This window comes from Ambystoma mexicanum, chromosome 9 (genome assembly GCF_040938575.1).
Source record: "Ambystoma mexicanum isolate Mex_15411 chromosome 9, UKY_AmexF1_1, whole genome shotgun sequence".
NCBI classification, from domain to species: Eukaryota; Metazoa; Chordata; class Amphibia; order Caudata; family Ambystomatidae; genus Ambystoma; species Ambystoma mexicanum.
Genome location: NC_090931.1, coordinates 1,488,852,418 through 1,488,878,706, shown reverse-complemented (window position 1 = coordinate 1,488,878,706; position 26,289 = coordinate 1,488,852,418). Strand labels below are relative to the sequence as shown.

Here is a 26,289-nt window from a genome sequence, read left to right as displayed (position 1 = left end):
GTGTTGGTCACAAAATGGGCAGCTAGGGCAAGGTGTTTGCCGAATATATCATGGTTGAGGAGGTTGAATGCTGCAGAGAGGTCGAGAAGGAGGAGAATAGCCAAGCCCCCCTTTTCTTTGATTTGGTTCATTTGGATTTTGAGGTCCAGGAGAGAGGTTTCCGTGCCGTGGCCAAGGTGGAAGCCTGATTGGCGAAGGCCTAGGAGATTGTGGGTTTCTAAGAATTTTTGAATCTCTAGGTATGCAACTCTGTCAAGTATTTTCAAGAGGAACCGTTGTGATCGGGCGGTAGTTGGATGGGACATTTGGGTCTAATATGGGTTTCTTAAGCAGGGGAGTACCCAAGCTTCTTTCAGGTTTTCTGGTACCTCACTGGAGGAAAAGGAACGGTTTGTCAAGGTTGTGATGAACGGGGCAAGTTTATCAGCACAGTCTTTGATGAGGGAGGCAGGGCAGATCTCTCCTCGACATCTTGACGGCTTCAGTCCCCTGAGGACTTTTGTGGTTTCAGCAATGGTGACGGGGGAAAATTCAAATCTGGGAATGGACGTTGCAGGCGTGGTGAGTGGGTCTAGGGGCAGGGCAGTTGGGGCGAGTTTAACTGTTTTAGCTGAAATTTTGTTGTGGAGTAAGGCGATTGTGTCAAAAAGGGCATTTTGGATGATAGTGTACCATAGAAGATCCTCGTTACAGTGGTCTGGGCATGGGGCTGGTTTTTCAAGCTCCCAAAGTATAATGAAGAGCTCTCTTGAGCCTGATTTGGCGTTCTCAATTCTCATGTTGTATGAGTTGCCCTTCGATAGGATGGTGGCTTCCTTATATTCCGAAGCTATAGTATTGAAGTGTTCTTTATTTGCATGGGTAGGTTTTTTTTCCAAGTGTTCTCTGCAGTTCTTTTAGCGGAGCGTTTTTCTTTGAGGCTTGCAGTATACCAAGAGTTTGTGTGGGCTACGGGTTGCCCAAGGAAGCAACTTTGTTAATGGCCGTCTGTAGGGTATGGCTGTAGAGGGTCACCATAGCGGTGGGGGTCGGCGGTGGTGTTTGTGTGCATAGTTAGCAGTAGTAGCATGGGGAGCATGTTGTCGGGGGTGATGTTCTGATGATTTCTTGAGAGTACCGCTGGGACAGGTTGTAGTGGGGCGTTTGGTTTGGTTGCAGCGCTAATAGAGAATATAATGACATTGTGGTCTAACCACGGGCATGACTATGTTGGTATGGCAGTTAAGGTCTGCTAGCCAGTCCAGTATACATCCTTTCTCATGTGTGGGGTTGGTGATTCGGAGGGTGAAGTCTTGTGCTTCAATAGTGTTGGTACAAGGAGTAGCCTGGGTGTCTAATGGGTCATTTAGGCCTAAGTTGAAGTCTCCAAGAATGATGATTTTAGACAAGGGTTTTGTATTGGTTGCAAGGAGTGATGCTATGTCTTCCTCAAAGGATGTCACTGGGCCTGGGCGTCTTTAGATAAGGTGAAGAGTGAGGGTAGATGTGGCAGAGAGGGAGATTTTGAAGGAAATCAATTCTCCTGATGGGAAGGTTTGATTGGTAGTTACTCTCCGGTTATTTTTGGCAATGAGCGCCACTCCACCTCCTTTGACGGACGTTCGGTCTTTCCTGAGGATGGTATACACTTGGGGGATGGCCATTGAAAGGATAGGTCCAGCTGCTGGGTGCAGCCAGGTTTCTGTGATTACCAGAAGGTCTAGGTCGTTAGTGGTAATAAGGTCAATGATGTCTAAGGCATGTGCCAGGAGGGATCTTGCATTGATAAGGGCACCTTTAATGTAGGTTGTGGTATCTGTTTGCAGGTTATCCGTAGGATCGGTTGCCAGGGAGTAAGGTTTCAAGGTTTTTTTTATTTTCCTATGTGGGTTTAGTGGTTGTGCGTGGCTCAGAGAGCATTGGTCGTTGTAGGTTGGCTAGGGTGTGTGCCCTCATTTGGGGATGAGCAAATAAGTGTGGAATGGTCAGGATTTCTAGGTGGCTGGCGTGTTTTTGTAGTGGAAGTGCGTAGGTTATTATTCCGAGTGGCGGATGAGATGGTGGTTGATAGGTTTTTAGGAATAAAGATATGGCGAGATGCTAGGCATTTGTTACTGTATTCAAGTGAACATGGTGCAGTGTGGGAGGAGAATCTAGGAGCTGGAGGCTTGTTCCAGAAGGTCAGGAGTTTTCTGATGAGCAGTGGACATAAGTGCAGTGGTTAAGAGGTTGGTAGACGAGGGGAAATGGCATGTTTTAGGAAGGAGGTGTGATGGTGCAATGGCATGCGAGTTGCAGAGTGCCTGTGCCATTCGCAGCGGGCGTGAATATTTGGGCTGAGGTGTGGGATATGAATGAGCGCTGTTGCGGGCAGCCGATTGGACCAAGGTCACTTTGGTTTGATGGGCCCCAAGGAGAGCGGGACTTGTCGTAGTGGGAGCCGGATTGATCATAATGGACGCTCTTTTTAGTGGCATGAGCAGGGCTGGCTGTAGGCTTGTAGTGAGGAGAACCTACCTCAGTTTTGGGTTGGCAGACATGGGAAAGCCAGACAGGTAGCAGAATAGCAGGACTCTGGGCACTAGTATTAGGATGGTAAACTAGGGTCTATCAGATAGGTAATACGTGTACTTAGATTTGCAATTGCGTGGGGTGGCTGACGGATGGCTATCAGGGATCAGCTCATGCTTGGGAGTCGTGGCTAGGTGTGTAGGAGGGCAGGTGTGACTAACATATATGAGATGTCTACAGTTGGCTGGTAGGCATAGGGCTGGTAGCACGTGGAACAAAATCACACTTAAATTCAATTGTCAGCCATAGGGCTAGAAACATATGCAACAAAATCACGCTTAGATTGAATTGGCAGCCATAGGGCTTGCTATACATCGAACAAAATCACCCTTCGATTCAATTGGCAGCCATAGGGCTCGCAAAAAAGGGCTCTGCGGGTAGGATGACCATGCGGCTCGCCAGAGGTCACAGGATAACATGATCTTCGGGTGACCTTCTGAACGCGTTGAGGTAGACTGGTGTGGTAGGAGTCAAACTAGCAAAGGATTGTGCCATTGAATCCCAAGCAGGTGGAAAGGGCGTAGAGCAGTGCTTGTGGTAGACTGTTGAATCCAGCAGAAGGTTTAAGCAGAATCAGAATACAGGGCTCCCTTTTTCATGGTGAGGAGTATGTTGGTGATGACTTGGATGATGGGGGTTTCATGGATTGGAAATTGGGCTGGTAATGAAAAACATGATTATGTTGCATGTTCTTTTTATCTAGTTGGAGGGAGACTGTGTTCTCAATGTTTTCTTCGATGAAGGGTGGACGGGTAATAAGAGAGTAGTTTGCTAGAGCCTCCCGGTTGAGTGTGGGGTTCCTTATCAGATTAGAAAAATCTGGCCAGTCTTCCAATTGTCAGTGGATGCTGAGTGAGTGAGGCCTGGATAAAAGTGGAGCAAAGGAAATAATGCTTCCTCTTACGCTCTTCAGGATGGCGGCCTGGATAATATTGTCTTGATAGGGGGTGTCCTTAACCCTGGAAGGCCTCCCCAGCAGGGAGGATGTGTCAGAGGCCTTCCAGAGTTATGCTTGTTTGTCAGCAATGTGGTGTGGGAGGTCAATTTTATTAGTGAATAACTTATTGGGGGAGTTACATTTGCCTGGGGATCCATGTAATCTGCTAGTTGGTTGGGGCCGACACAGTTCTTGACAATCTTGGAAAGGGCTGGGCTCTTGTTGGAGGCTGCTGCTGGGGGTGCATTTTAGTGCTAAACTTCGGCTGTTGAGGAGGGTCCCACGAACGAGGGGAGCGTTTCCATGATTCGGTAGCCTCTCTTCATTGGGATGTTCTCCAAGTCTTTAATTGCTTGTGGATAGTGCATTTGAAGTTGTTGAATTCTCGTGTACACACAGTGTGGATGCCTTGTGGGCAGCCCCATAGGCAGAGATTGAAGGGAGCGGGAACCATTAATGAACAGGGTTTCACCATTTTCATTTTTTTTAAAACTGTCAACATTTGTACAACTTCATATTTCTAGAACAGTTTTTCAAGTTCATGCATAACTCGTCTCACCACTCTGGCAATTTCAGCTAAACTGCATTCCGTTTGATTGTATATTCACAATGCATTTCCACATGGCATATACAAACTAGTGTGTGCCTACTGAAGGTGCACGGGTCACTCTCACATACGGACACTGGCTTGCATCTACGGAAAGCACACTGGGCTCTTCCACATATGCCCATTGGCTGGTACATACTGAGGGCACACTGTACTCTCCCACATACGGACACTGACTTGCATCTACAAAAGGCACACTGGGCTCTTGCACATATGCCCACCGGCTGGTACATACTGAGGGTACACTGGGCTCTCCTACATAAAAAAAAAACTTTTGACGTTACACTCTTTCACAGAAGTGTACCTCCCTTTCACCAAGTGCAGATATTAATTTCATTCACCTGTGATCTATAAATGCAATAGTTTCTCAGTTTCATTCGCCATGTCCAATTACAGCTTTGGCTGAGTGTGTGTTGGATTTTGTTCAGACTCATATTGCTGTTGGAAACCAGAGATTTGAAAGGGTTTCCTGCGGCCCCAGCCCTGCGGCCCCAGCCCTGCGGCCCCAGCCCTGCGGCCCCAGCCCTGCGGCCCCAACCCTGTGGCCCTCCCTGCGGCCCTCCCTGCCTTCCATGGTTTCTGCTCCCATTTGTGTTTCATAAACTGAAGTGCATGGCTATCTTTACCTACATTTATTTTGGGTTTAAAAATGTGAGAAAAACATGCCTGAACGTCCTCAACTTGGCCTCCCTCATTCGGATTGAGTGATGTTGCCGATGTATGGGATTTCTAAAGCTCAGGCCTAGCCGGGAAACCATGGAAGCACTCTACAAAGGGGCCAAACCTTGGGTATTAGACGTAAGGCTGTGGGGGACAGGGAGAGGAGGGAAGGTGGGGCGCACAAGAGGGGGAGAATTAGAGTTGAGTGAAGCAATCAGCGAATGGTGAGATGTTCTTTGAAGAGCAGGGTTGTCGGGTCTTTCCTAAAGCATAGGATGGAGAGAGACAATCTTCTCTATGTTGGAGGCTAGTTCCAGAGAGAGGGTTCATAGCAGGAACAGGCCAGCTTCCTCTTTACTACCCTCTTGCAGTACTTTGTTTCCTGCCTGGCAATGTTGGAGTTTTTGTTGGTCTGCTGTTTGATGAATCCCAGGAGGCGGTCACCTCTCCCCAAGAGAGTGTCACCCTCTTTGGGACCAGGGAGCTCTTAACCCCTAGGGGACGGGGGAAGCGGGATCCCTCTGGCGGTGACCACCTCCCTTAGGGTAGGAAAATCTCAGAGGGCCACAGGTCACTCCTCCCCTCCCCGGTTCTCTTGCAAAACATCTGAAAGGCAAAGGGATCCGCCTCCTGGAGGCACATCAGAACAAGAACCAATTAGAGGAGGGGCTATGAAAAGCCTGCAGAGCTTAACCAATCAGAAAGAAGCAGAGGACGTGTGGCCGGTTGAAGAAGGAGAACGCAGAAGCAGCATCTCGACCCACGGTACACGTTGTGGGAGGGCAGCGGAACCCACCGGAGGGACCACCAAAAGAGTTGGAGCCAGGGCGTGGAGGAAGACGAGCCTCAAATTGCTGAGGCCCGAAGGAGCTGCAGCCGCTTGCCTGCACGAAGCAGGCAAGAAAGGAGAGCAAACAGTAGGCTGTGTGCAACCTGTCTGACGTGCCGAGGAAGCGGCTTTGCAGCAGACAGACTCCACCGTCCTTCCCCAATCTTACCGCCATGTCCCTGGTTACCAGCAGGGGAGATCCCTTGTACAAGCACTCTGCTCGACATATCTACAGCCTCTCAGCCTCCATTATTGCATTCAATGTTCTCTGTTTTTACTACAGCGATCCCTCCACTCAGCTTTCATTACACCGTGGTCATGATTTGGGATTTCATTATCTCCGATACCTGCTCACCTTAATGAACCACATTCATCCTCTCCTGCCCTTTACCTCCCACATACCAAGGTTTCAATACCTCACCTGCTTAGTGTCTCTCTGCCTCAATACTTTTTAATTCACTAACCTCATACATTCGTGCTCTAGTGTTCCCATACTTCAAGCCTGGCTACACTCATGGTGTACAACACACCCCACTGCTCCCTGCCCACAGAAAGGTACACACCCCACTGCTCCCTGCCCACAGAAAGGTACACACCCCACTGCTCCCTGCCCACAGAAAGGTACACACCCCACTGCTCCCTGCCCAGACTTACTTGGCCTTCCTGAGCTCTATGGTCCCTTTTAACTTCTCTTCCGCGTCGTTCTCAAAGTACATAAGCTTGGACTCTCGTAGCACAAACCAGCGGCGCTTCCAGTTCCGCCGCGACAGGGTGGACATGCCACCTCCCTTCTTATAGAGCCACCCCGACTTCAGCGCTTCCTGCTTCGTGCGGAACCACATGAAGGTCTCATCCTTCAGCACACACCAACGCCGCCTCCAGGGGTTCATGAGGCCGCCTGAGGGATAAGGAGGCAAATATACTCTCAGGGTACCAATCATCAACAACAGTAGTCAGTGCATCAATCAGAATGCTAATAATCAGTCAAATAAAATGCATTATCAGTCCATAACAGCACAAGTGATAACTATAATACAAAAGCATACAATAATTCGACTTGTGACACACATGCTAGTATATCATGATATAGAACTTGTAACCTAATACTCTCCAGAGTAACATTAATCTAATTGCTTTAAAAGATTCTCTCTTCTCTTTAACACAACAGTTAGTAATGCTGCCATGGCAAAAAGGTGCATTTATCGGGCAATGTTGAAAGATTAATTAAAACAGTCCACAGTTCCTTCCTTGAAATGTCTTCCACCCTTGCACTGTTTTACTCATAATATCTTCATCTAGTACACAAAAAATGATAAAATGCACAAGAGATTCACAATCTGGTCCTGTGCGACAGGGTCAGAGATCTAACTTGTCAAGGGCCATGGGGACCCCGCTTAAACTGAGGCTGAAGGCCTAGCACAGGGTTTGTTAGATGGAGTCCTGCCCCAGAGGCGGGGTGTGAGATTTGGAAGGGCCTAAATCGCTTTTCCTTTGAACAGGCCCTGGCTGAAACTGTGAAGCATCACCTCTTCTCGCTCCATATCAGTAATGCCACATGCTTGCCAGTGTTTTCTCTCTTCCTCCCTAGGACCGTGAGTACCAAGATGCCTAGCAGTGGAGAGTCTAGTCTGCAACTCACCGGACCAGAGAGGGAGGCAATGACAAGTGAGTACCAAGATGCCTAGCAGTGGAGAGTCGAATCTGCAACTCACCGGACCAGCGAGAGAGGCAATGACAAGTGAGTACCAAGATGCCTAGCAGTGGAGAGTCAAGTCTGCAACTCACCGGACCAGAGAGAGAGGCAATGACAAGTGAGTACCAGAGGCTGAGGAACGTCAACCGGCAATGCAGACACTCCACAGAATCCAGACACAACTCGATGGACCGATGCACGAAAAGGAGGCTGGGCTTAAGGCCTGCTACATGTCTATTGCGGATTGTAAACTAGCCCCCTGGGGAAAAGGAAGACAGCAGTTCACCTTGGGAACCAGCTGACGGGGGACACGCGAGAACAGACCTACCGCTCCTGCAATTCAAGAAGAAACTTGTTGTCCTGCAGGTTTGCACTTTCTACATCCCAGACATGCATCCATTTAATACACAGCCTCCTGGAGTTCTGTACATTTCCTCTAATGCAGTCCTAGCCCCACAGAAATGTCTAGTTCCAGTTTCCACCCACAAGTCGGTCGCCCTTTCCCCCCGTTAGCAGCTAGACACAGTTTTCAGATTTGGGACCTGCCAACAGGAACCTGGACTTGGTTTCAAAGTGTTCTTGACCGTAACAGACAAAAGTGTCTTTCAGGAAACTAACTTTCCACTAAATTTCTGATAATTATAATAATTGTTCTTTTATAACGTGCTTAATACGAAGAGTGGTTTCTAAGCCCGGGATCAGGATTGAAACCTGTAAAGCGCTGTGCGGTCTTGCCTTCAAGACAAACGCGTTGCCCCTGAGGTATCTTTCCTCTTAAGTACCACTGCTTCAACATGGAGTATTTTAGAACTTACATGAAGAAGCAACATTAAAACATCACACATCATCCTGCGATGCTTGCAATCACATTCAACGCTGTTCAAAACTAAAAGCTCATACAAAGGTGGTGTACTCACTGGTGATGGGATCTGCAAGCATGTGGCCACAAATTACTCGCTGCTCTTAGACTACGCATGCAATCTATAAAACATGAGGACATTATAGCAGTGGGGGGTGGGGGAGATAACGTAAAGGAAACCGGTTTGGTTTGTGTATGGCTGGACTGAATTCATTCTGGGACTTACCCTTCATGTAGAGGTAACTGTGGAAATAAGGGGGTCCAGAGCCATTGAATAGAGTAACCCGCCCGTTGGACAACTCCTCATCGGTGTCGATGTGCCCATCAGTCTCCTCCTCACTGTCCAGAAACTAAACGGTAGCACAAAAGAAGACAAAGAACAATGATTTGCTGGGATTTTTGTCAGGCAAAAAAGTGGCAGACTGGTCACATCATTATCGGTGAATCCTAGATTGGCGCCCCTCGTCTTCCAATCCAAAGGGGTATCAGGTATTATTTTCCCCAGCAAAAATATCGCCGAACATATGCCCATAGGCGATATTTTTGGTGGCGAAAATATTAGGTGTGGGGGTGTCCCCCGTAGGGTCCATGTCTTATTTTTGCATCGCGATATTTTTGCGGCGAAAATATCACATGGAACCTGCAAAGGGCCCTCTGGAACGCTATTCTGTCACACCACAAGCTCCTCACAAGCCTCTCACGCTATCCTGTCACACCACAAGCTCCTCACAAGCCTCTCACGCTAGCCTGTCACACCGCAAGCTTCTCCCAAGACTTTCACAGGAATGCTTTACCCATTCTCAGCACCAGACTCTTGTAGCTGAACCATCTGCTCTCACCTTGTAAGCATCTCGCACCATGCCAATTTGTCATGGGAGAAGCTCACACAGGTTTCTCAGCCATATTATCTCGTCTAACACCTACGTGTATCACAAAATGGGCCCAAAGCCATGCTAGCCTGCCACACCATGAGCTTCAGACAAGAGTCCAACAGTCACACTTCTCCAGTCTTCGCACCGCTTCTTGTAGCCACAGCAAGCTTTCTGACCTTCTTTGCATATCACACCACGCTATCCTGTTTCATCATGTGAGCTGCTCACACGATGCTCACACAAGTCTCACAGCTACGCTGTCCTGTCTTACCATGTGAAATGCCCACACAAGGGTTTTACAGCCATGCTATCCTTTCTCACCACGTGAGCTTCTCAAAGCCATAGTAACCTGTCTCGCCATGAGAGATGCTCACACAAGAGTCTCACAGCATCACTATCCTTTTTCACCATGTCAGTTCCCAAATTATGCCTCGACCATGCTATCTGACCTCGCCACACAAGCTTCTCACAAAAGGGTCCTGTTGCTACAAGATCATGGTTTACATCAGCAGCTTCTGCACATGTCCCGTGGCTCTCATCATGAGAGGATTTGGAACGAGGATCTTGTGGCTGTAGAAATAAGACTTAAAGAAAGTTTTGGAAGAGGGCCTCAGCCACACTATTTACAGCATTGCTCATCCCTCTGAGATTACACACGGAACTCGGGTCAGCATTCTCAGACCTCAGTACTGAAGATTTTAATCTGTGGATGTCATGGCCACATTTTCTCTACCCCACTCCTGATGGCGACACTATCCCGACACATTAGACCTCACAATGCTAGGTCCTACCTAGAAGCATCTTCTGAGCTCAGAGGGTCTTACATTGTTAAAAAAAGCCCTGACTGAATCTGGCAGTTCACACAGTCCACCTTCTCCGGTCTGCTTCATCAAACATGGGTCTGGGTGTACCATCTTATTTTGGTCTCAGTCATGTGTCTGTCTTCTCTTTCTATTTTGCAGAAGCCAAATGATTCTGTGTCTCATGAGACTGTGATCTAGGGAGTAAGTTGAACTGGGTGAACAAGACAAAGGGTTCAGCAGAGGCATCAGTCATCCTGTGGCCATGGAAACTCCATGCCCACAATCCTATTTCCGAGGCATGGTGAGAACATGCAAAGTCAGTGAGGTGTCCCACAACATGTAGCCAGGTTGAAAACCGCTCCCACTGGGAAACTGATATGCTACAAGGGTGGGTGACTGTGCTCAGGAAGTATAAATCACTCCCACAGGAAAAAAAGACTGGTAAGGGCAGCAGAGATGATACACAAAAGCTACACTCGCACCCCCCACTGAAAAGAAAAGGGTATTATTGCAAGGGAATGTAGGTCAAAGGGCAACAATAGCCTGCAAGGTTATGAGGGTCTGACTGTAATCTGCTATCTGCTCTCTGATGAGGATACATGTGGGAGGGTAGGGGGATGAGGATTGAGAAACCCGTATAGGGGGTAAATGCATGACCGCCCTCCCCCAGGTATACCAACGTATCCCTAGTCTCGCATGCCAGGCGGTTCCTTCCCCAATGTGGTCCTCATATAAAGTCTCTTTCCGGACCCCAAGACAACCATTATTTATTTATTTAGCATTTTTAAAGTGCTCACACAGACCGCGGGCATCGAGGCGCTGTTACAGGAATTTCTTTTGTTTTTTTTTAGTTTGCGTAATTGTTTTTTTTGTCTTAGTTGCATATTTATAACATGCTTAAATACCCAGAGGTTTCTAAGCACAGACCCAGGGATTGAACCTGTGTTGCTTCATGTCGTCTTGCTTCCAAGGCACGCACGTTGCCGCTGAGCTATTATGCCCGAGAAATTTAACTGGGGCTCTAAAGACCAACGTTTGCTCAAGTTAGGGTGTTTCTTTTATTGGGGCACTGTGGAAGATATTTAAAAGACAGTGAGTATAACCTGGGGGAGACAAACAGGCTTTAGGAAGTGACTGTGAACCTTGCCCACCTCAAAGCATGGAAAGCTATGGTCATTTAAGAGGAATTGGACTCTGTACCTCAGTCGATTGGGCATCAGACAGCAGTGCAGTAATTAGGGAAATGGAGAGGAAGAGAGAGGAACACTATATCATTCCAAGAAAGCAGCCGACTCTGAGATAGTCTCAGTGCAGAGAACCACAAGGCAGTCCATAGCACAACCGAGTTCCCCAGACTGTGGTCTGTCTGAGTCTGAACCAATCATTTAGCTTGCGACAGTCAATGCACAGCTGATGGACTGCCACACTTACTGCACCAACACCCAGATATTTTATAACACGTGGAGTAAACCCAGTATAAGGTGTGGGAGTTGGGAGACTGTTGTAAAGCGCTGTGGGAGAGACGTAGAGGCAGAGAACGAGAGGAGGGAGAGGAGCAGAGGGAGAAATGTGTCAGGAGATGTAGAGGAGGAAAGTCATGGGAGAAAACCATCAGAACGAGGTGGGAGCAAATGCCAGAACAAGTGGGGGCACAGAGGGATGGCGAGGAGGTGGAAGAACGAAGGGATAGGAAAGGCGAAGAGGCAAAAGAAAGTGGAGAGGAAGGAAAGCTTCAAGGTGGAGGAGGAAAGAAAAAATACAAGAGAGTAAAGAGAAAGCAATGAATGGGGTGAGGGAAGGCAAGAAGAAGAGGCAGACAACCAAGTGGTGGACGAGCAAGAGAATCCTGTGGAGTAGCAAGGAGAAGAGACCAAGGAAGGAGGAGGCGAGCATCTCAAAAGCTGCGATGTACGCTGTACTGGAAGACTAGAGCAAGTTTAAACAAGATAAGCCAGAGACCAGTCCAAGGGGGCAACCTATATGACAGACTAAGTGAGCAAGGCTGCGTTACGCGACAACGCAGGAGGGGAAAGGTTAAGTACTATGGTGTCCAACAGTATATGCTGGGCACCGTCAGAATTCCCAAAGTCGCTGGGTGGGAGGTGCCTGGAAGGGAGGCCCAGGTGGGCCAAAGGAAGAGAAGACAAATCTACAACAGCCAAGAAAGACCAAGGAAGAAGTGCTTGGGAACCCATGACATCAACAGAGACTGAGTGACTTGTCACTTGCCGGGGTGTAGGCCTTAAAATAAAAGGGGGCTAGGGGGCGGCTGAGGACTATGGTCCTAAGAGAACAAAAATCCTGTTGGCTGCCCAATTCTTTGTTCTACTCTTTCAACCTCACTACAGTGGATACAGTCAACCCTAGTCATGTCCTTTGTGGTAATCATAAAATAAGGGGAGAATCCACATTGGTCTCTAGTCATCCATCCATCCATCCATCCATCCATCCATCCATCCATCCATCCATCCATCCATCCATCCATCCATCCATCCCTCGGCTCATACAAGGCTCAAAACAGGAAAACATGCGCAATCCTGAAGGAGTGCGGGCCAGTGCTTTGCAACTACTCGCCCTTTAATCTAACTAGGAAACCGGTCTGCTTCTGAGGAAGCCATTGTCATGGCTGTCCCTTCACAGAGGCCAGTAGGACTGCTGGGAGAATATAAAAGTCCTGCCTTCTTTAGAAGAGGTGAAAGGCTCTTTCCTGGTGGACCATTCCCCCTCTTCACCTTTCCTAAACAGCAGAGATGCCAGATCTTTGCTCCGATTCTCCGTCTAGATTCCTAGTGCATCTTTTGTAGTCCATTCACAATCATGAATAGTCCTGGCAGACTTCGGAGTGGATTTGTAGCGTGCCATAGGCAGTCGTAGCTGCTGATCGTGGATGCGCGGTTTCCCCTCCTCTGATATGGATCACCATCTACAGATCATCCCTTCCATCCACCCTCTGCCTAGTGGATCCAACTCTCTGGCTGATCCCTTCATCGATACGCAGGGATCCGAAGAACTAGATTGCTTCGTAAATAGTGTAATCTTTTTGACTGGCCTATTAACTGCTAATGCCATTGCCCGGTCTTGTGTTGTGCATGAGTCACACTAGTTAACACTGTGTCCCCCATCCATTATTTTTACTTTAGATATTTGCTATCTGTGGCATTTGTTATTTGTCGGCCTAGCTCATTAATCATGGCGTGTTCCTGCTCCGAGATCATTCACACAATACTATTGGACATCATGCACAAAGTATGTTATCTTGACACATCACCAATCATTTGCTGTCTTATATATTTTAATGCAGAGACTGGAGTTGAACTCTGCCCCATTGAACAGGGCTCAGCATGTGCAGGGACACTCGTGAGGACAAGTGAACATAACTGTGTTGTAGGCCTGATTGAGGGGGCCATCTTTTGGAGGACAAACATGTATCTCGAGTTCCATGCCTAATTGTGAATGCCAATTTTGTTGTGAAGGCCAATTTTGTGAGTATGTGCCACAAAGATGTGCTATTCACAAATGTAGATGCCATATTTGTGAGGGCAAGCACACATCTGTTGTTCTATGACAGATTATGGGTGCCATATTTGTGAGGGCAAGCACACATACCTGTTCTTAGGCAGAAAGCAGTACCTAGTAAGAGGTCAGAGATACTTGACACTTTGACAGGCTGTAACTCTAGGTGGCAGGGAATGGAGGGGATTTCTTTTTGCCCCGTGTCTGGGCATAATGAGGGGTGCTTAAAGCTTGCATTAGACACTGGGATAGACTTCCGGGAGAAACAACCCTGTTTTCTGGCCCCTGCTGATATTATCTGACAAATACCCTGATGAGAAAAAGTCACAGCATCTGAGCAAGTTTGAGAAAATGCTCAGCGAGCCAACCTACATACCAAAGAAGAATAAATGCATGTTTAAGAAAAAGAGGTAGAGGAGGAGAGACCGTCAGAGAGAGACCATCAGAGGGAAAGAGACTTGCGAAGAGAAAGAGCGCATACGTGCCAACCCTCCTGATTAGGGCTGGAGAATCCTGATTTTTCTATTGAAAAGAAGCCAATTTTTTACTTTCCCCCTCTTTAAATATTTGTAACCCAAAAGCAATCCAATGGTAGGAATCAGATTTTCCCTACTATCGTAACAAAATCATAAATCGTTTAAAGACACGGAGGCGAAGGATTATGCTCAACTCTACTCTTTACTTCTAGAGCAGCTTCTTTGGAAAAACATTGTTTACCACACAATAAAGGAAAACTACAATATCCATGAACAACCAGTCCTTTTGTAGTTTAAACTTGGTAGGGTGGGTAAGAGAGGCAGGGAGAGAAAGCAAGAGCGGCAGAGAGAGAGGACGAGCGGGGGGCAGGGAGGACAAGCAGGGCAGGGAGGACGAGCGGAGGCAGGGAAAAAGAGAGACCAAGGTCCTGACAGTGGAAATACGATAAATGAAATGGTACCTGTCTGCAAGAGGCTGGTTTTAGTAGTGCAGGGAGGACACAAGGATTGTTGCCTTCTAATGCGTTTTTGTGTGTTTCTACAGCTTTTAATGCTTTGTGATAACTTGTATGCCTTTTTCATGCCATGCTATAAACACGTTATGATGTGCTATGTCTGGCTTGACGTTTGTTAGAGTATCTCACCAACCTGCTGACTCCCTACGCTCAGATTCTATGTTCCAAAACAAAATACACATACCAACTGAGCCACCCACACATGAACATTGAACACTCCTCCCAACAGACAAACATCTGAGCCCTACATGTACATGCAACTTACATTCTACATCCTGGGGTAGTGCATTCTAGGACCACAGGCACACCCGGCTTCTCTTAGGGCACAAATGCCTTTAGCCTCTCTACGCAGAACACCTACATCCAGTCTGCATGCTCCAACACTAAAGTAGAGCCATCTTGTATTTACTCCTCCCTTCCCCCGAATCCCATCCACACCCCTCGCTTTCAGCTTCTGCCAATAGAATATGCCTGGTTGTGGATGCCATCTTTGTGAGGGGAACCATGAAACATTTTTTCTATGCAGGATTGTGGGCACCATCTTTGTGAGGGCAAGCACTCATCTGTTCTACACCTGGTTGTGGTTGCCATCTTTGTTAGGAGACGCATGCATCTCTGCTATACGAATGGTTGTGGACAGCATCTTTTTCAGGCCAATCTAAAATTTTGCAGGCATTGCCACAGATTGTCGACAAGATGAGCATTTTCTCAGTCAAAAATATATAGGACTGCAATAACAACCGCTGTAGTTGTAGTGTGTTTAATGTGAAAAAACCCAATTTTAGTTGTCTGTTGGATGTCCAAATTCTGGCCGACGGTACAGTAGAGTTCATGCCTGGGCTTACCAGCTACCAAACACACACTGTGCCTCAAATCCTAAAATTAGACTCGCTTAGCAAGGTTAGGCCATCAGGGTGCCGAACCACACCAGTAGGGTCTCAAAGCCAGTCAAGTCGAATGGCGCTAGAAACAGGATTCAATCATGCTTTTGGGGTCCTAACCCGCCAATCGGGGCTCAGAAGCCACAAACCAAGACCCACTACAATCTGTGTACGTTTGGTGGTCGCAGGGTTATGGTTCACACATGGTACATGTCGCATAATAGGGACACCCTTCTCTAAAAGCTACATTTACTTCACCTATAAAGGACTCTGCAATGATTGCCATTGGAGAACGGTCATTTCTGAACTGAGTGATGAATACCAAGCCCCCGCCACCTGCTGACACCCAGTCTCGATGCCCCCCAGGCTGCTGGAGACCATCAGATTCCCCACAGAGGCACTCTTGTCACTTAAATGCTGGGGGTGCCTCTGAAGACACCCCACACCACTGTCCTTCGAGCCCATGTGGTCACTTTCATTCCCCTTCGCTGATGTTTGGGACACTTTGCTTTATCCTCATGCATCGTGTCATCAGAGCAGGCTGCATGGTCATTTGTCCCTGTCCTGCATCATACACATTATTTCTGCTCGGCTGACAAAGTCTGCACCAAAAACCACATCAACGTACACCACTGGAGCACCACTGGTTCACAGCATCAAAGGCACAAACCACACTTTTGAAGCACTAACCGAAGCCATCACAGTTAAAACCACACCAGTCAAAACAAACCACACCAAGGTCCTAAACCACACTCGCCAGAGCCCAAATCTCAGCTCCCACAACCCCAAATAGGTTCCACCTAAGCCCAAAACACTACCATTGCAGCCTCAAACCAAGTCTTGATCTAAACTATCAAATCCCCCAAGCCAGGCCACCGGAGCCACAAAACACAACATCATGACCACAAGAAAAATGACCACGGTCACAAAACATGCCATCACAGACCAGACTGCACATACTAGCAGGGCCCAGATTCCATACCAGCATGGACCAGATTCCACAAAGGATCCACACCTACAAACACCACCAATGGGGACGCAAAGCACACCACAGTGGGGCACAAACCATGCCACCAGTCCTGATCAACTCAATCGGAGCTTCGATTCACACAAGCTGGTGCTGCACCACAACATCAGGAAATTAACTACAATCAATGCCCTCGTGAGAACGAGATCAGATCTACCTGACCCATGCTACCAGGGCCATGGAACATGTGATTAATGCCCAAGACCCTACCACCAGAGACCAGGCCCACTCCATCCACATCAACAATCACAGCTCTAACCAACGTCAGCTTAGCTGGAGGCAGGCCATAAGAGGAAAAACCACAAAAAGAACTCATGGACCCAGGGGTTTCGGTAAATTAAACAATTTGAAGTCCCGTTGTCAGAGGCGTAGACCGGGTAGGGCCGGAGCAGGCAAGGCCAACCCAAAATCTATTAATGCTCACTCAGCAGCGCTGTGTGGGCATTTGCAGCGTTAATGTCACTGTGGTGGGCCCAACTACATTAGCTTCAGGTCACACTTGCAAGACGATCCTGGCTACGCCTCTAACCCGATGTAGACACAAACCACAGAATAAGGTTCACGCCATAATACCCCAGAGCAACGGCATCCAAGCCCTGACTAACCAAATCAGAGCCCACATAGGCGCAATCAGACAACAAATCTGTGACATCGGAACAACCATCAAGATCCAGTTCGTTGGTGCTGCAAGCCACATCAACAGAGACTGCTCCGTGCCATCAGTGCAACCAACACCCTAATCGGAGAACCCGTGGGCATCCTCAGAGCCTTTTTCCGTGCAACATGCCATCAGGTGCACAACCCGTGCCATGAAATGCATGTGCGCGCGTGTAGACACACACACATGCCCCCCCCTAACCCCCCCGCCTCGATCCACAAGCATCAATATCCCAGGTGTCAGCCCAGGCCATCTTACTACCAATGTATGTCATCACGAACCTATGCCCCAATAGCCCCATACCGAGCCAGAAGTCCCCAGATCCATGCCACAAGAGCCCTGCCCCATGACCTCTGAGCAACATCGCATGAAATCAAAGCCCACAATCAACCATCAAGACAGCAGTCGATGCTACAACAAGGCTATCTGGGCTGCCAAGCACATAATCAGAGACCAGATCCGCAGTATCAGTGCTGCTAGGGTGCACTCCCTCCATGCTTGGAGCCAGATAATTTTATTTATTGGATATTTGTAAGGCACCTATATACAACAAGTGGTGTTTCAAGGGGCCACAAGACAAAAAAGGGAGGGGGAGAGCAAGGGAGAAGGATAACAATATTAGTCCTACTAGGCCTTGTGACATTCATATTGTGCAAGTGCAGTAGCAATAAGTGCGAGGGAGAAGGGGGGGTGCAGGTAGGGCAAAGTACGAGGTGCTAGGGTGGGATGGGAGGTGCAGGGTAGAGATGAGGGAGTGTAAGTGAAGGAGGGGTGGAGAAGGGAGGGTGAGGGCAACAGGGGCTGGGCGAGTGTTACGAGGAGGCCAGGAGGGCACGTGCCAGGGATTGCACGGAGTGTAGGGGGTGATGGTCCACACGCGAAGTGTGAGGGGGATGACTGAGGAAGATGGGGGTGTTAGCAGGAGAGGGGAGAGGGAAGGAAGAAGAGAAAAGGAGGGTCTTGAGGAGCTTCCAGAACTTAATGAGATCAGGCTCAATCCTGAGAGGGGCAGTGAGACCATTCCAGAGGGAGCCTCCTGTAGAGGAGAGGGATTTACACCCCCCCCCCCCACACGCTGCTTAGCGAAGCATCTGACATGCAGAGAGCTGGCGCTAGAAGACCAAAGGTCTCTAGCAGGGAGATATTTAGGGAGAGAGAGTTGGATGAAGTGGGGTCCCAGAAAGCACTGTGGGTGATGCAGAGGGTCTTGAACTTGATCCTAGCAGCAACCGGGAGCCAGTGGATAAGTTTTATGGCTGGAGTGGAGAGATGCAGTCCATGGACTTGAGGCCAGGGAAAGGTCTTGCTGTCCTATTCAAGATTAGTTGAAGGGGGCGAAGGGAGGATAAAGAAAGATTGAGAAAGAGGCTGTTGCAGAGGTCCAGCATGGAGAGAACCAGAGCTCTGGAGACATTGAGTTTCTCGGGGACGATGAGGAAAGGGCAAATACCTCTGAGAAGGTGCAGCTGATAGTGGGCCTTGGTGGCAAGGTCCGTGATGTGAGGAGAGAGAGGAGTCAAAGATGACACCAAGGTTTTTTGCCTTATAAGAGGGTGAGGGGAGGGGACCCACAGGGGACGGCCAGATGGTAGGAGGGAGTAGGAGTCCCATTGAGAAGGATCCCAGTCTTACTGCATTAAGGCAAAGATCATTGGCAGCTCACTGTGCCTGAATAGCAGTCAGACAGTCAGGGATGAGAGAGGAGGAAGAGGAGGCAGTAGAGGGGAGCTTGAAGGAGAGTTGCCTGTTGTCTGCATAACACTGGAAGTGCGGAGAGGAGGAGATCAGGTGGGCCAGAGGGGCAAGGTAGATGTTGAAGAGCCACGGCGAGAGAATAGAGCCTTGAGGGACACCACATGTGGAGAGTCTGATGGGGGAGAGAAAAGGGCCCAGTTGATCTTGGGAAGGTCATTCACAGAGGAATGAAGTCAATCAGTCCAGTGCCAGTCCTGTGATGCCAAGATTGTCACAGAGCCGATTTGTCAAGGTGGCATGGTTGACTGTGTCGAAGGCAGAGGAAAGGTCCAGAAGGATAAGAACGGATGGAGAGTTGAAATCAAGATTTGAGAGCAATTCTTCACAGGTGTTCAGCAGAGGAGTTTCTGTCCCTCTGGTGGTCGTGGAGACAACCAACAGATTCAGTATGTTGGATCAGTTGGCAGATGAACAGCTTCTCCAGGAGTTTGCCCAGGAAGGAAGTAATGGAGATAGGACGGTAGTTAGCTGGTCAGGAGGGGTCGGCAAAGGGCTTTTTGAGGAGAGGTTGCATAAGGGAGTGCTTGAGGGGTAGTGGGAAGGAGCCAGTGGCAAAAGGAGTGATTACAGAAATCAGCCACGAATGGAGCAAGGGAGACAATGTTGTCCTCGATAGTTTTGGAGGAGCAGGGGAGCACCCGTTTGGAGGAGACTTGCATAGAGAGGGCTTGTCTAGAAACCTCCTGCTAGGCTATGGGTGAGAAAGAGATGAGTAGGAGGGAAGGGGACAGGGTGGCTAAGGGGGAACCTGAGAGCTGAGGAGGGAGAGAGCAGAGTAGAAGAGAGCGAGGACATGGTGTCCTGAGATTTGGTTAAGAGAGGTGTGAGGCCAGTGAAGTACAGAGGGTAAGGGATGGCAGGGGAGAAGTGGAGACTGCAGGATTGGCAAGTTCCTTGCAGATTTTAAACAGTTCATCTGTGTTGTTAGTGGCCCCAGAGGTGCATGCTTGAATATGGGCCCTCTTCGAGAGGATGGAGAGTCTGCATTGCTTTTGAAACAGGCAGCAGGCCCGTCTGCCACTTCCGCTCAGCAACTTTGCACTTGTGTTTCAGAGAGGCTAGGTCGGAGTCATACCAGGCGTAGCACTTGGAGGCAGACTTCATGTGGATCCTCATGACAGGGTCAAGGATGTCCAGAGTGATGGTGATAGAGAGGTGAAGATTAGCAAGGGCAGAGTCAGTGTGGGAGTCCGTGGCAGAAGTGGGAGGGGGAATGAAAGTGGCGGCAAAAGATGAAACTGACACTCACTTCATCGTCGAATAATGGAGAAGGAGGCTTGCAGTGCAGGAAAAGGCTTAGCCGTGGGACCCAAGAGATCCAATTGAGAGGATAGGAGAACATGGTCGGGCCAGGGGACAGGTCTGGTGAGAGGGTTGGAGATAGCGATGTCAGCTGAGATGAAAGTATCCAAGGTATGTCCGGCTCAGTGCGTCAGACCGGAAGGATGAATGGCGAGGGAAAGAAAGTCACAGAGGCTGCGGAAGAGTCCAGTCGCAGAATCAGGAGAGTCAGTGTGAATATTGAAGTCTCTCAGGAGGAGAGGCGCTTGGAGGTGGAGGCAAGAAGAGAAGAGGGGAGGTCAGACCACTCAAACAGGAAGAGGGAAACCGGACCAGGGATCCTGTAGATGGTGGTGAGAGTCAACAAGAGGGTTGAAGGCACACCAAGCCTGCAGACGAGGCATTCAAAGGAAGAGTAGGTCCGAGTGGGAATGATAGTAGCAGGGACCCATTTAGGGAAGATCAAGGTCCCTCCACCTCCAGACCAGTTAGGCCTGGGATTAGAGAGGATCTTGTAGTCATCAGGGAGGAGTGTGTCAGAAGCAGTGAGAGCTGGCAGTGAACTACGACTCTGACAGCGAGAGAGTCATGGTCAAAGTGTTCAAGAATGAGACAGGTATCAGGAGTGTTTAACAGCAGAGAGAGAGAGTTGAGTGTAGCTAGGTGAAGCTGGTTGCCATCTTTGAAGCTCTTTTGTGGCGAGGTATTGGGATGTGGTACGTCTGTCGTTGGTGAAGGTGCAAGAGGGCTGGTAGATGGAGGAGTGGCAGGGGAAGGGAGGAAGGTGATGAGAGATAGAAGACATCCATCAAGAAGGAGGAGGTTGGGCTGAGAGGCCTGGGCCATAACAGTGCCATTCTGATAGACGTTAATGTTGCACCTAGAGAATGAGAAGCATGTCAAGAGTACTTCCCATCTGGTGCCACCATTAATGGACAATGAAGAGAAAGGGGAGAGGACAGAGACCATGTGGGTATAGTCCATAGGTCCAGCGTGGGAGCAACAAAGTCAGTCTGCCTGGAAGAAGCATCAACGTAGGTGTCAGCAATAGGCAGGCCTGGATTGGAGACCAGGAGTTCTTTTTTTTAACTTTTTCCTTCTAGGCTTCCGTAGAGAGATAGGAGTTAGAGTAAATAGGAGGGATGGAGAGATACATGGAGGGAGAGAGCAGAGAGATGGAAGGGGTAGAGAGACAGATGGAGAAACTGCAATGCACAGAAGAACTGCACAATGTCACCAGAGTCGCAACCTATGCTACAACAAGGCTATCTGGGTTGCAAACACCATCAGAGACCAGGTCTGTGGGATCAGCGCTGCTAGGGAGCACGCCCTCCACGCTTGGAGACAGATAATTGCCATCAGAGTCGCAAACCATGCTACAACAAGGCTATCTGGGCTGCGAACCACACAATCAGAGACCAGATCCACAGCATCAGCGCTGCTAAGGTGCACGCCCAGCATGGCTTCTTTCTTCTTCTTGCTAACAGATTTTATCCATCAGCTGTGCTTATTGGATACCGAGGCTTGAGCCTAATTACTCCATCCTCTCGGGTTGAGTGTGTACTCGTGGGTTGGATTTCTTCATGGTTTGTGTGGACTTGTCACAGTAAGGCTAGTTTTACAGGGTCTTTGCCGAGATGGGTCATGGGAAGTGGTCAAAAGGGTTTGCAGTGGTGGCAGTGGGTCTCCGGATCAGAGGGTTTGCGTTCTTATCCAGTCCTTGGCAGAAGTTCTTGTTCGGCTTCACTAGATGTTCGTCCAACATCTCGATGTCTAGTTCTCTGTGAAGGTTGGCTATCCCTGTGAAGAGTAGAGCTCGAGCCGCTTACCGCAGGGCGTTGTTCTGGACTATCTGAAGACTCTTGCGGAGTCGCTTCAGGCAGGTCATCCATGCTGGGGAGGCATAGATCAGGGCAGGTCTGATGATAGCCTTGTAGACGTTGATCTTTGTCTGGAGGGGCATAGACTTGGTCCTCAGGAGTGGGTATAGCACTGCCAGCTTTCCCGATGCCTTTTTCTGGGTGTTCTCAATAGAGTGCACTCCCTCCAAGCTTGGAGCCAGATAATTGCCGTCAGAGTCGCAACCTAGGTCGGCATGCCGCCCATGAACCAGGCTTTCCTGCACTTGGCTCATGTATTACTGGAAATACTGTGTGCAGGGTTCCTCAAGAAGACGGCCTGCACTGTAAACATCTTGCTCAATCGCAAGGGGTCTAAATGAACTGCAGGAGATAGATTTAATCGGAATGTGCCCAGTTTCCAGGCTAAAGAGGACTAACTTCATTGCATTGACATTGAAAGCTATCCAGCAATTGTGCAAGAGGTATTATCTTGCAGATAATTAACACAACATGCCTTTAAGCGGACATCTCCTCTTGGCAGTAACAGAATAGTTTCGGTTAAAAAGAAAAAGGTCAGATAATTACGTTTCCAGACGGATAACTCGGCGTCCAGATGGTTGAGAGATGCTAAGCAGAGCAAAAGACCAGGAAGCGGCATTGTGGGCACTTTTGACTCGGTTATAGCTCGGTTATAGCTCCCCGGTCATCAAAATCCACCGCCATCAACACCTTCATCGACAAAATCAGCAAGATTCGACAGCACATAGATGCCAGCTCTGCATCTACAGACCCTCCTCATACCCCCTCCTCGTCATATCTCCACACCCTGGACAACATTCTAGACACTCTCGACAGAGGACCTGGTAGAAACCCTGGCTGCCCTGAAAGCCACATTGCATACAGAAATCCTCCCAACATCCATCCTCAAGACCCTCCCAGCAGAAGCTCTCCTTCCCTACCTGGAGATCATCAACAGCTCCCTAACTCAAGGCACCTTCCCATCAACCCTACAAACAGGAAAAATCCTTCCATTAAGGAAGAAGCCCACCTAGGTAACTATCGCCCCATTACCCATCCTCACTTCCTAGGTAAGATCATCGAGAAAGTGGTAGCCGCAGCAACACTGACACCAACAATCACCTCCAAACCTAAAAATCCAGGTTCAGACCCAGATGCAGCACAGAGACAGCAGCCATACAGGTGGTCGACGACACCCTCAAACATCCTTGACAATGGCCACCCCTGCCCTCCTGGTTCTACTCAACATCCCGGCCGCTTTCAACACAGTGGACCACCGGGCACTTACCAACACCCTACATCAGCGCATGGGGATCAGCAACCATGTTCTACGCTGGTTCAAGTCTTACCTCCCCAACCGCCAGCAGTTTGTTCAGATGGCCTACTCTAAATTGACAGTGCTACCCGTCACCTGTGGAGTCCTGCAGGGTTCCAGCCTCTCCCCAGTGATAGTCCATCTATGCATGGAGCCACTGGGAGCCCCCACCTAGCCACACACAACATCCACCAATACACCAACGACACACAGCTAAACCTCAAGATCAACTCCATCAAGGACATCCATAGGTCAAAACCTGCCACTCGCTGATCCAGTCCTAGATGTTCAGTGCATACTTGAAGCTCAACTCCCCCTGCCCCCCAAGACCGAATTCCTACTTCTCACCAACAGCACCAAACACCCATACATACAGACCTGGCAATCAACATGAACTCTGAGGGCTTCACACCTAAGCCCACCTCCTGCGCCAGGTCCCTCGGGTTCCACACTGGCAAACACCTCTCCTTCAAGACACACATAGCTAAGATACCTCCGACAGCGTGGTATCAGCTCTCCCTCTTGTGGAAAGTTACGCCCTTCCTTATCTCCCTCCTGACAGCTTTAGATCCACTGCTCAAGCACTGGTCTAATCCCACCTGGATGGAGGCCTCCCGTCCTCATGTGCCTCTGAGAAGTGTCCTACACACGGCTGCACGCCTCTTCATGGGTCTACGCAGATACGACCACATCACCGTGGCCCTCATCGTGCTTCACTAGCTCCCACTGCATGCACGAATCACCTTCACGTCTTGCTGCATCATCTATAAGGCCCTCAAGTCACCCAGCTACCTCGCAAAGAAACTCAGCATCTCTGGTGGACAGCGCACCACCAGAAGCAAGGACATGTGGCGACTTAAAATCTGCCGCTGCAAAAAGGAACGGACCAGAAAACAAGCCTTCTCTGCGTATGCCCCAAGAATATGCAACCTCTTCCGTGTTAGCATCAGACTCGCCCCCATGCTCCTATAATAGCGCAGAGGGAGCAGTAGCATAGAGGAGGAAGCAGAGCAATGGAAGTGTGTAGTAATGTAGAGGTGGGAGTAGTAGCGTAGAGGTGGGGGTAGTGGCGTACATCAGGGAGTAGTGGAGTAGAGGCGGGAGTAGTGGCGAAGAGGTGGGAGTAGAGGTGGGAGTAGAGCAATAGCGTATGGAAGGGATTAGTAGTGTAGAGGAAGGAGTAGTGGCATAGAGGTGGGAGTGGTGGCGTCGATAAGGGAACAGTGACAGAGGAAGGAGAGATAGCATGGAGTAGTAAGATCAGAGGGAGGGTGGTAATATGGAACTTTGGAGGCAAGACCCAGGAGTGAGAAACATTGGAGGGACAGAGGAGAGGAGAAAGAAGTTGAGGGAGGAAACATAGAAGAGGGAGAGACGAGACAGGCGTGATAGAAGGACTGAATCCAGCAAGGAGGCTGTACTGCACAGCCCCCCTAGCTCTATCGAACACTAGTAACTGGATCCGATAGGCACAGTTAGGAAGCTCATGAGGGAATTGATCTTTAGGTCCTCATTCCTAGTAACAAATACAATTAGACAGTAGGGAGTCACTTTTCTGTACATATTATCCTGGGGTCAGTGACACTTGGGTTAGGGAGGAAATGGTAAACCAGAAGAGAGGGGGCGGCTCCAAGTCCCACAAAATTATCAATAGAAACCCTTGAACAAGTTGGAGTGATTCTTGTGCCAACTGTGACCTCAAAAAAGCCGACTTGCCAAGCATCAAACCACATGGTAAATCAATCTGAAAATAAAAAATTATGATTCCTTCTGAAAGTGAAAAAGGGCACAATGGACAATGCATATTAGCAAAATGACGACAAGGCAATCCCGCAAAGTAGCTGGCTTAAAAATGTATCCACCCTAAAATGGAAGGAAGGGAAGCCACCGTTTGTGTGCGCGTATTAAACTCAGCTATGCATACCGATTTATCACGAGTGGCAATTTGAGAAGTTGACAAACCCGGTTTATAGTCATAATGTCGACAAAAAAATGTCGACAGACAAAAATGTCGAAAAAATAATGTCGAAAATAATAATGTCGACATTCTATACTTTTAATGTAAAAAGTCATAATGTCGAAAAAAAAATGTCGACATTTTTTTTTCGACAATATGACTATAAACCCTTAACACTATCAACACCTCACCCAACACCCTCCTGCAACCCCCCCACACCCCACACCACCACCCTCCCACCCCTCATATGCAACACATTCTAATTATTTATATATTTATTTATTTATTTTTTCAATAAATAAATAACCAACAAAAAGTATCATTTACTATGGGGGGGTCCCCCCCCAACCCACCCTCACCCAACACCCCCCTGCCACCCCACCACACCCCCTAACCACCCTCTCACCCCTCATACTCAACACAATCTAATTATTTATTTATTTATTTATTTATTTTTTCAATAAATAAATAACCAAAAAGAGTCTAATTTACTATGGGGGGGGTCCCCCCCCAACCCCCCCTCACCCAACACCCCCCTGACACCCCCCCACACCCCCCCAACCACCCTCTCACCCTCATTCCCAACACATAGTAATTATATATTTATTTATTTATTTATTATTCAATAAATAAATAAACAAATAAATAAAAAGAATATCATTTACTATGGGGATGTCCCCCCCAACCCCTCTCACCCAATACCCCCTGCCACCCCCCACCCCTCATACTCAACACATACAACACAACAATAAATATATATTTATTTATTTATACAACATTTCGAAAAAATGTCGACATTAATGTAAAATGTCGACATTTTTGTATGTCGACATTATTGATTTTCGACATTAATTTGTCGACATTTTGACTGTCGACATTATTGATGTCGACATTATGACTGCACACCGACAAACCCATATGTTTACACATCATTTAGAAACTGGTCACTGTGGTGTGTTCAAATACATACAAAAGCGTATAAGTAACCATAGCTCAGTGGGCTGTGGGCCTGCTGCAGAGGTGCGCGAGTGTGTGAGAGAGTGAGCGCTATCCAATCATCTTTGATCATGGGGGCCTAATGGCTTATAACCTACTACCAGGGCTACACCTTGGTGTGGTTTTGCGATGCCCCACTAGCAATGTGGGCAAGTGGCAGAACTTGGATTGCCCTGCTGCATAAGTAAGACCATTCCGAAGGCCTGTAAGGCCGACAAACAAATGGCCACTTTTGTTACTAACCCA

At 48.5% G+C, this 26,289-nt stretch overlaps 1 protein-coding gene across 1 annotated transcript in view; it reads right to left on the bottom strand.

Moving 5' to 3' along the window:
* The window catches only part of LOC138489261 (unconventional myosin-X-like), a 788,454-nt gene that overhangs the window by 134,032 nt on the left and 628,133 nt on the right, over positions 1 to 26,289 (bottom strand). The window contains exons 26-27 of the mRNA XM_069616957.1: positions 8,362 to 8,485; positions 6,238 to 6,481 (exon numbers count right to left, since the gene is read on the bottom strand). Of these exons, the coding sequence (XP_069473058.1) occupies positions 6,238 to 6,481; positions 8,362 to 8,485 (368 nt within the window). The remainder of the gene's footprint in view (positions 1 to 6,237; positions 6,482 to 8,361; positions 8,486 to 26,289) is intronic.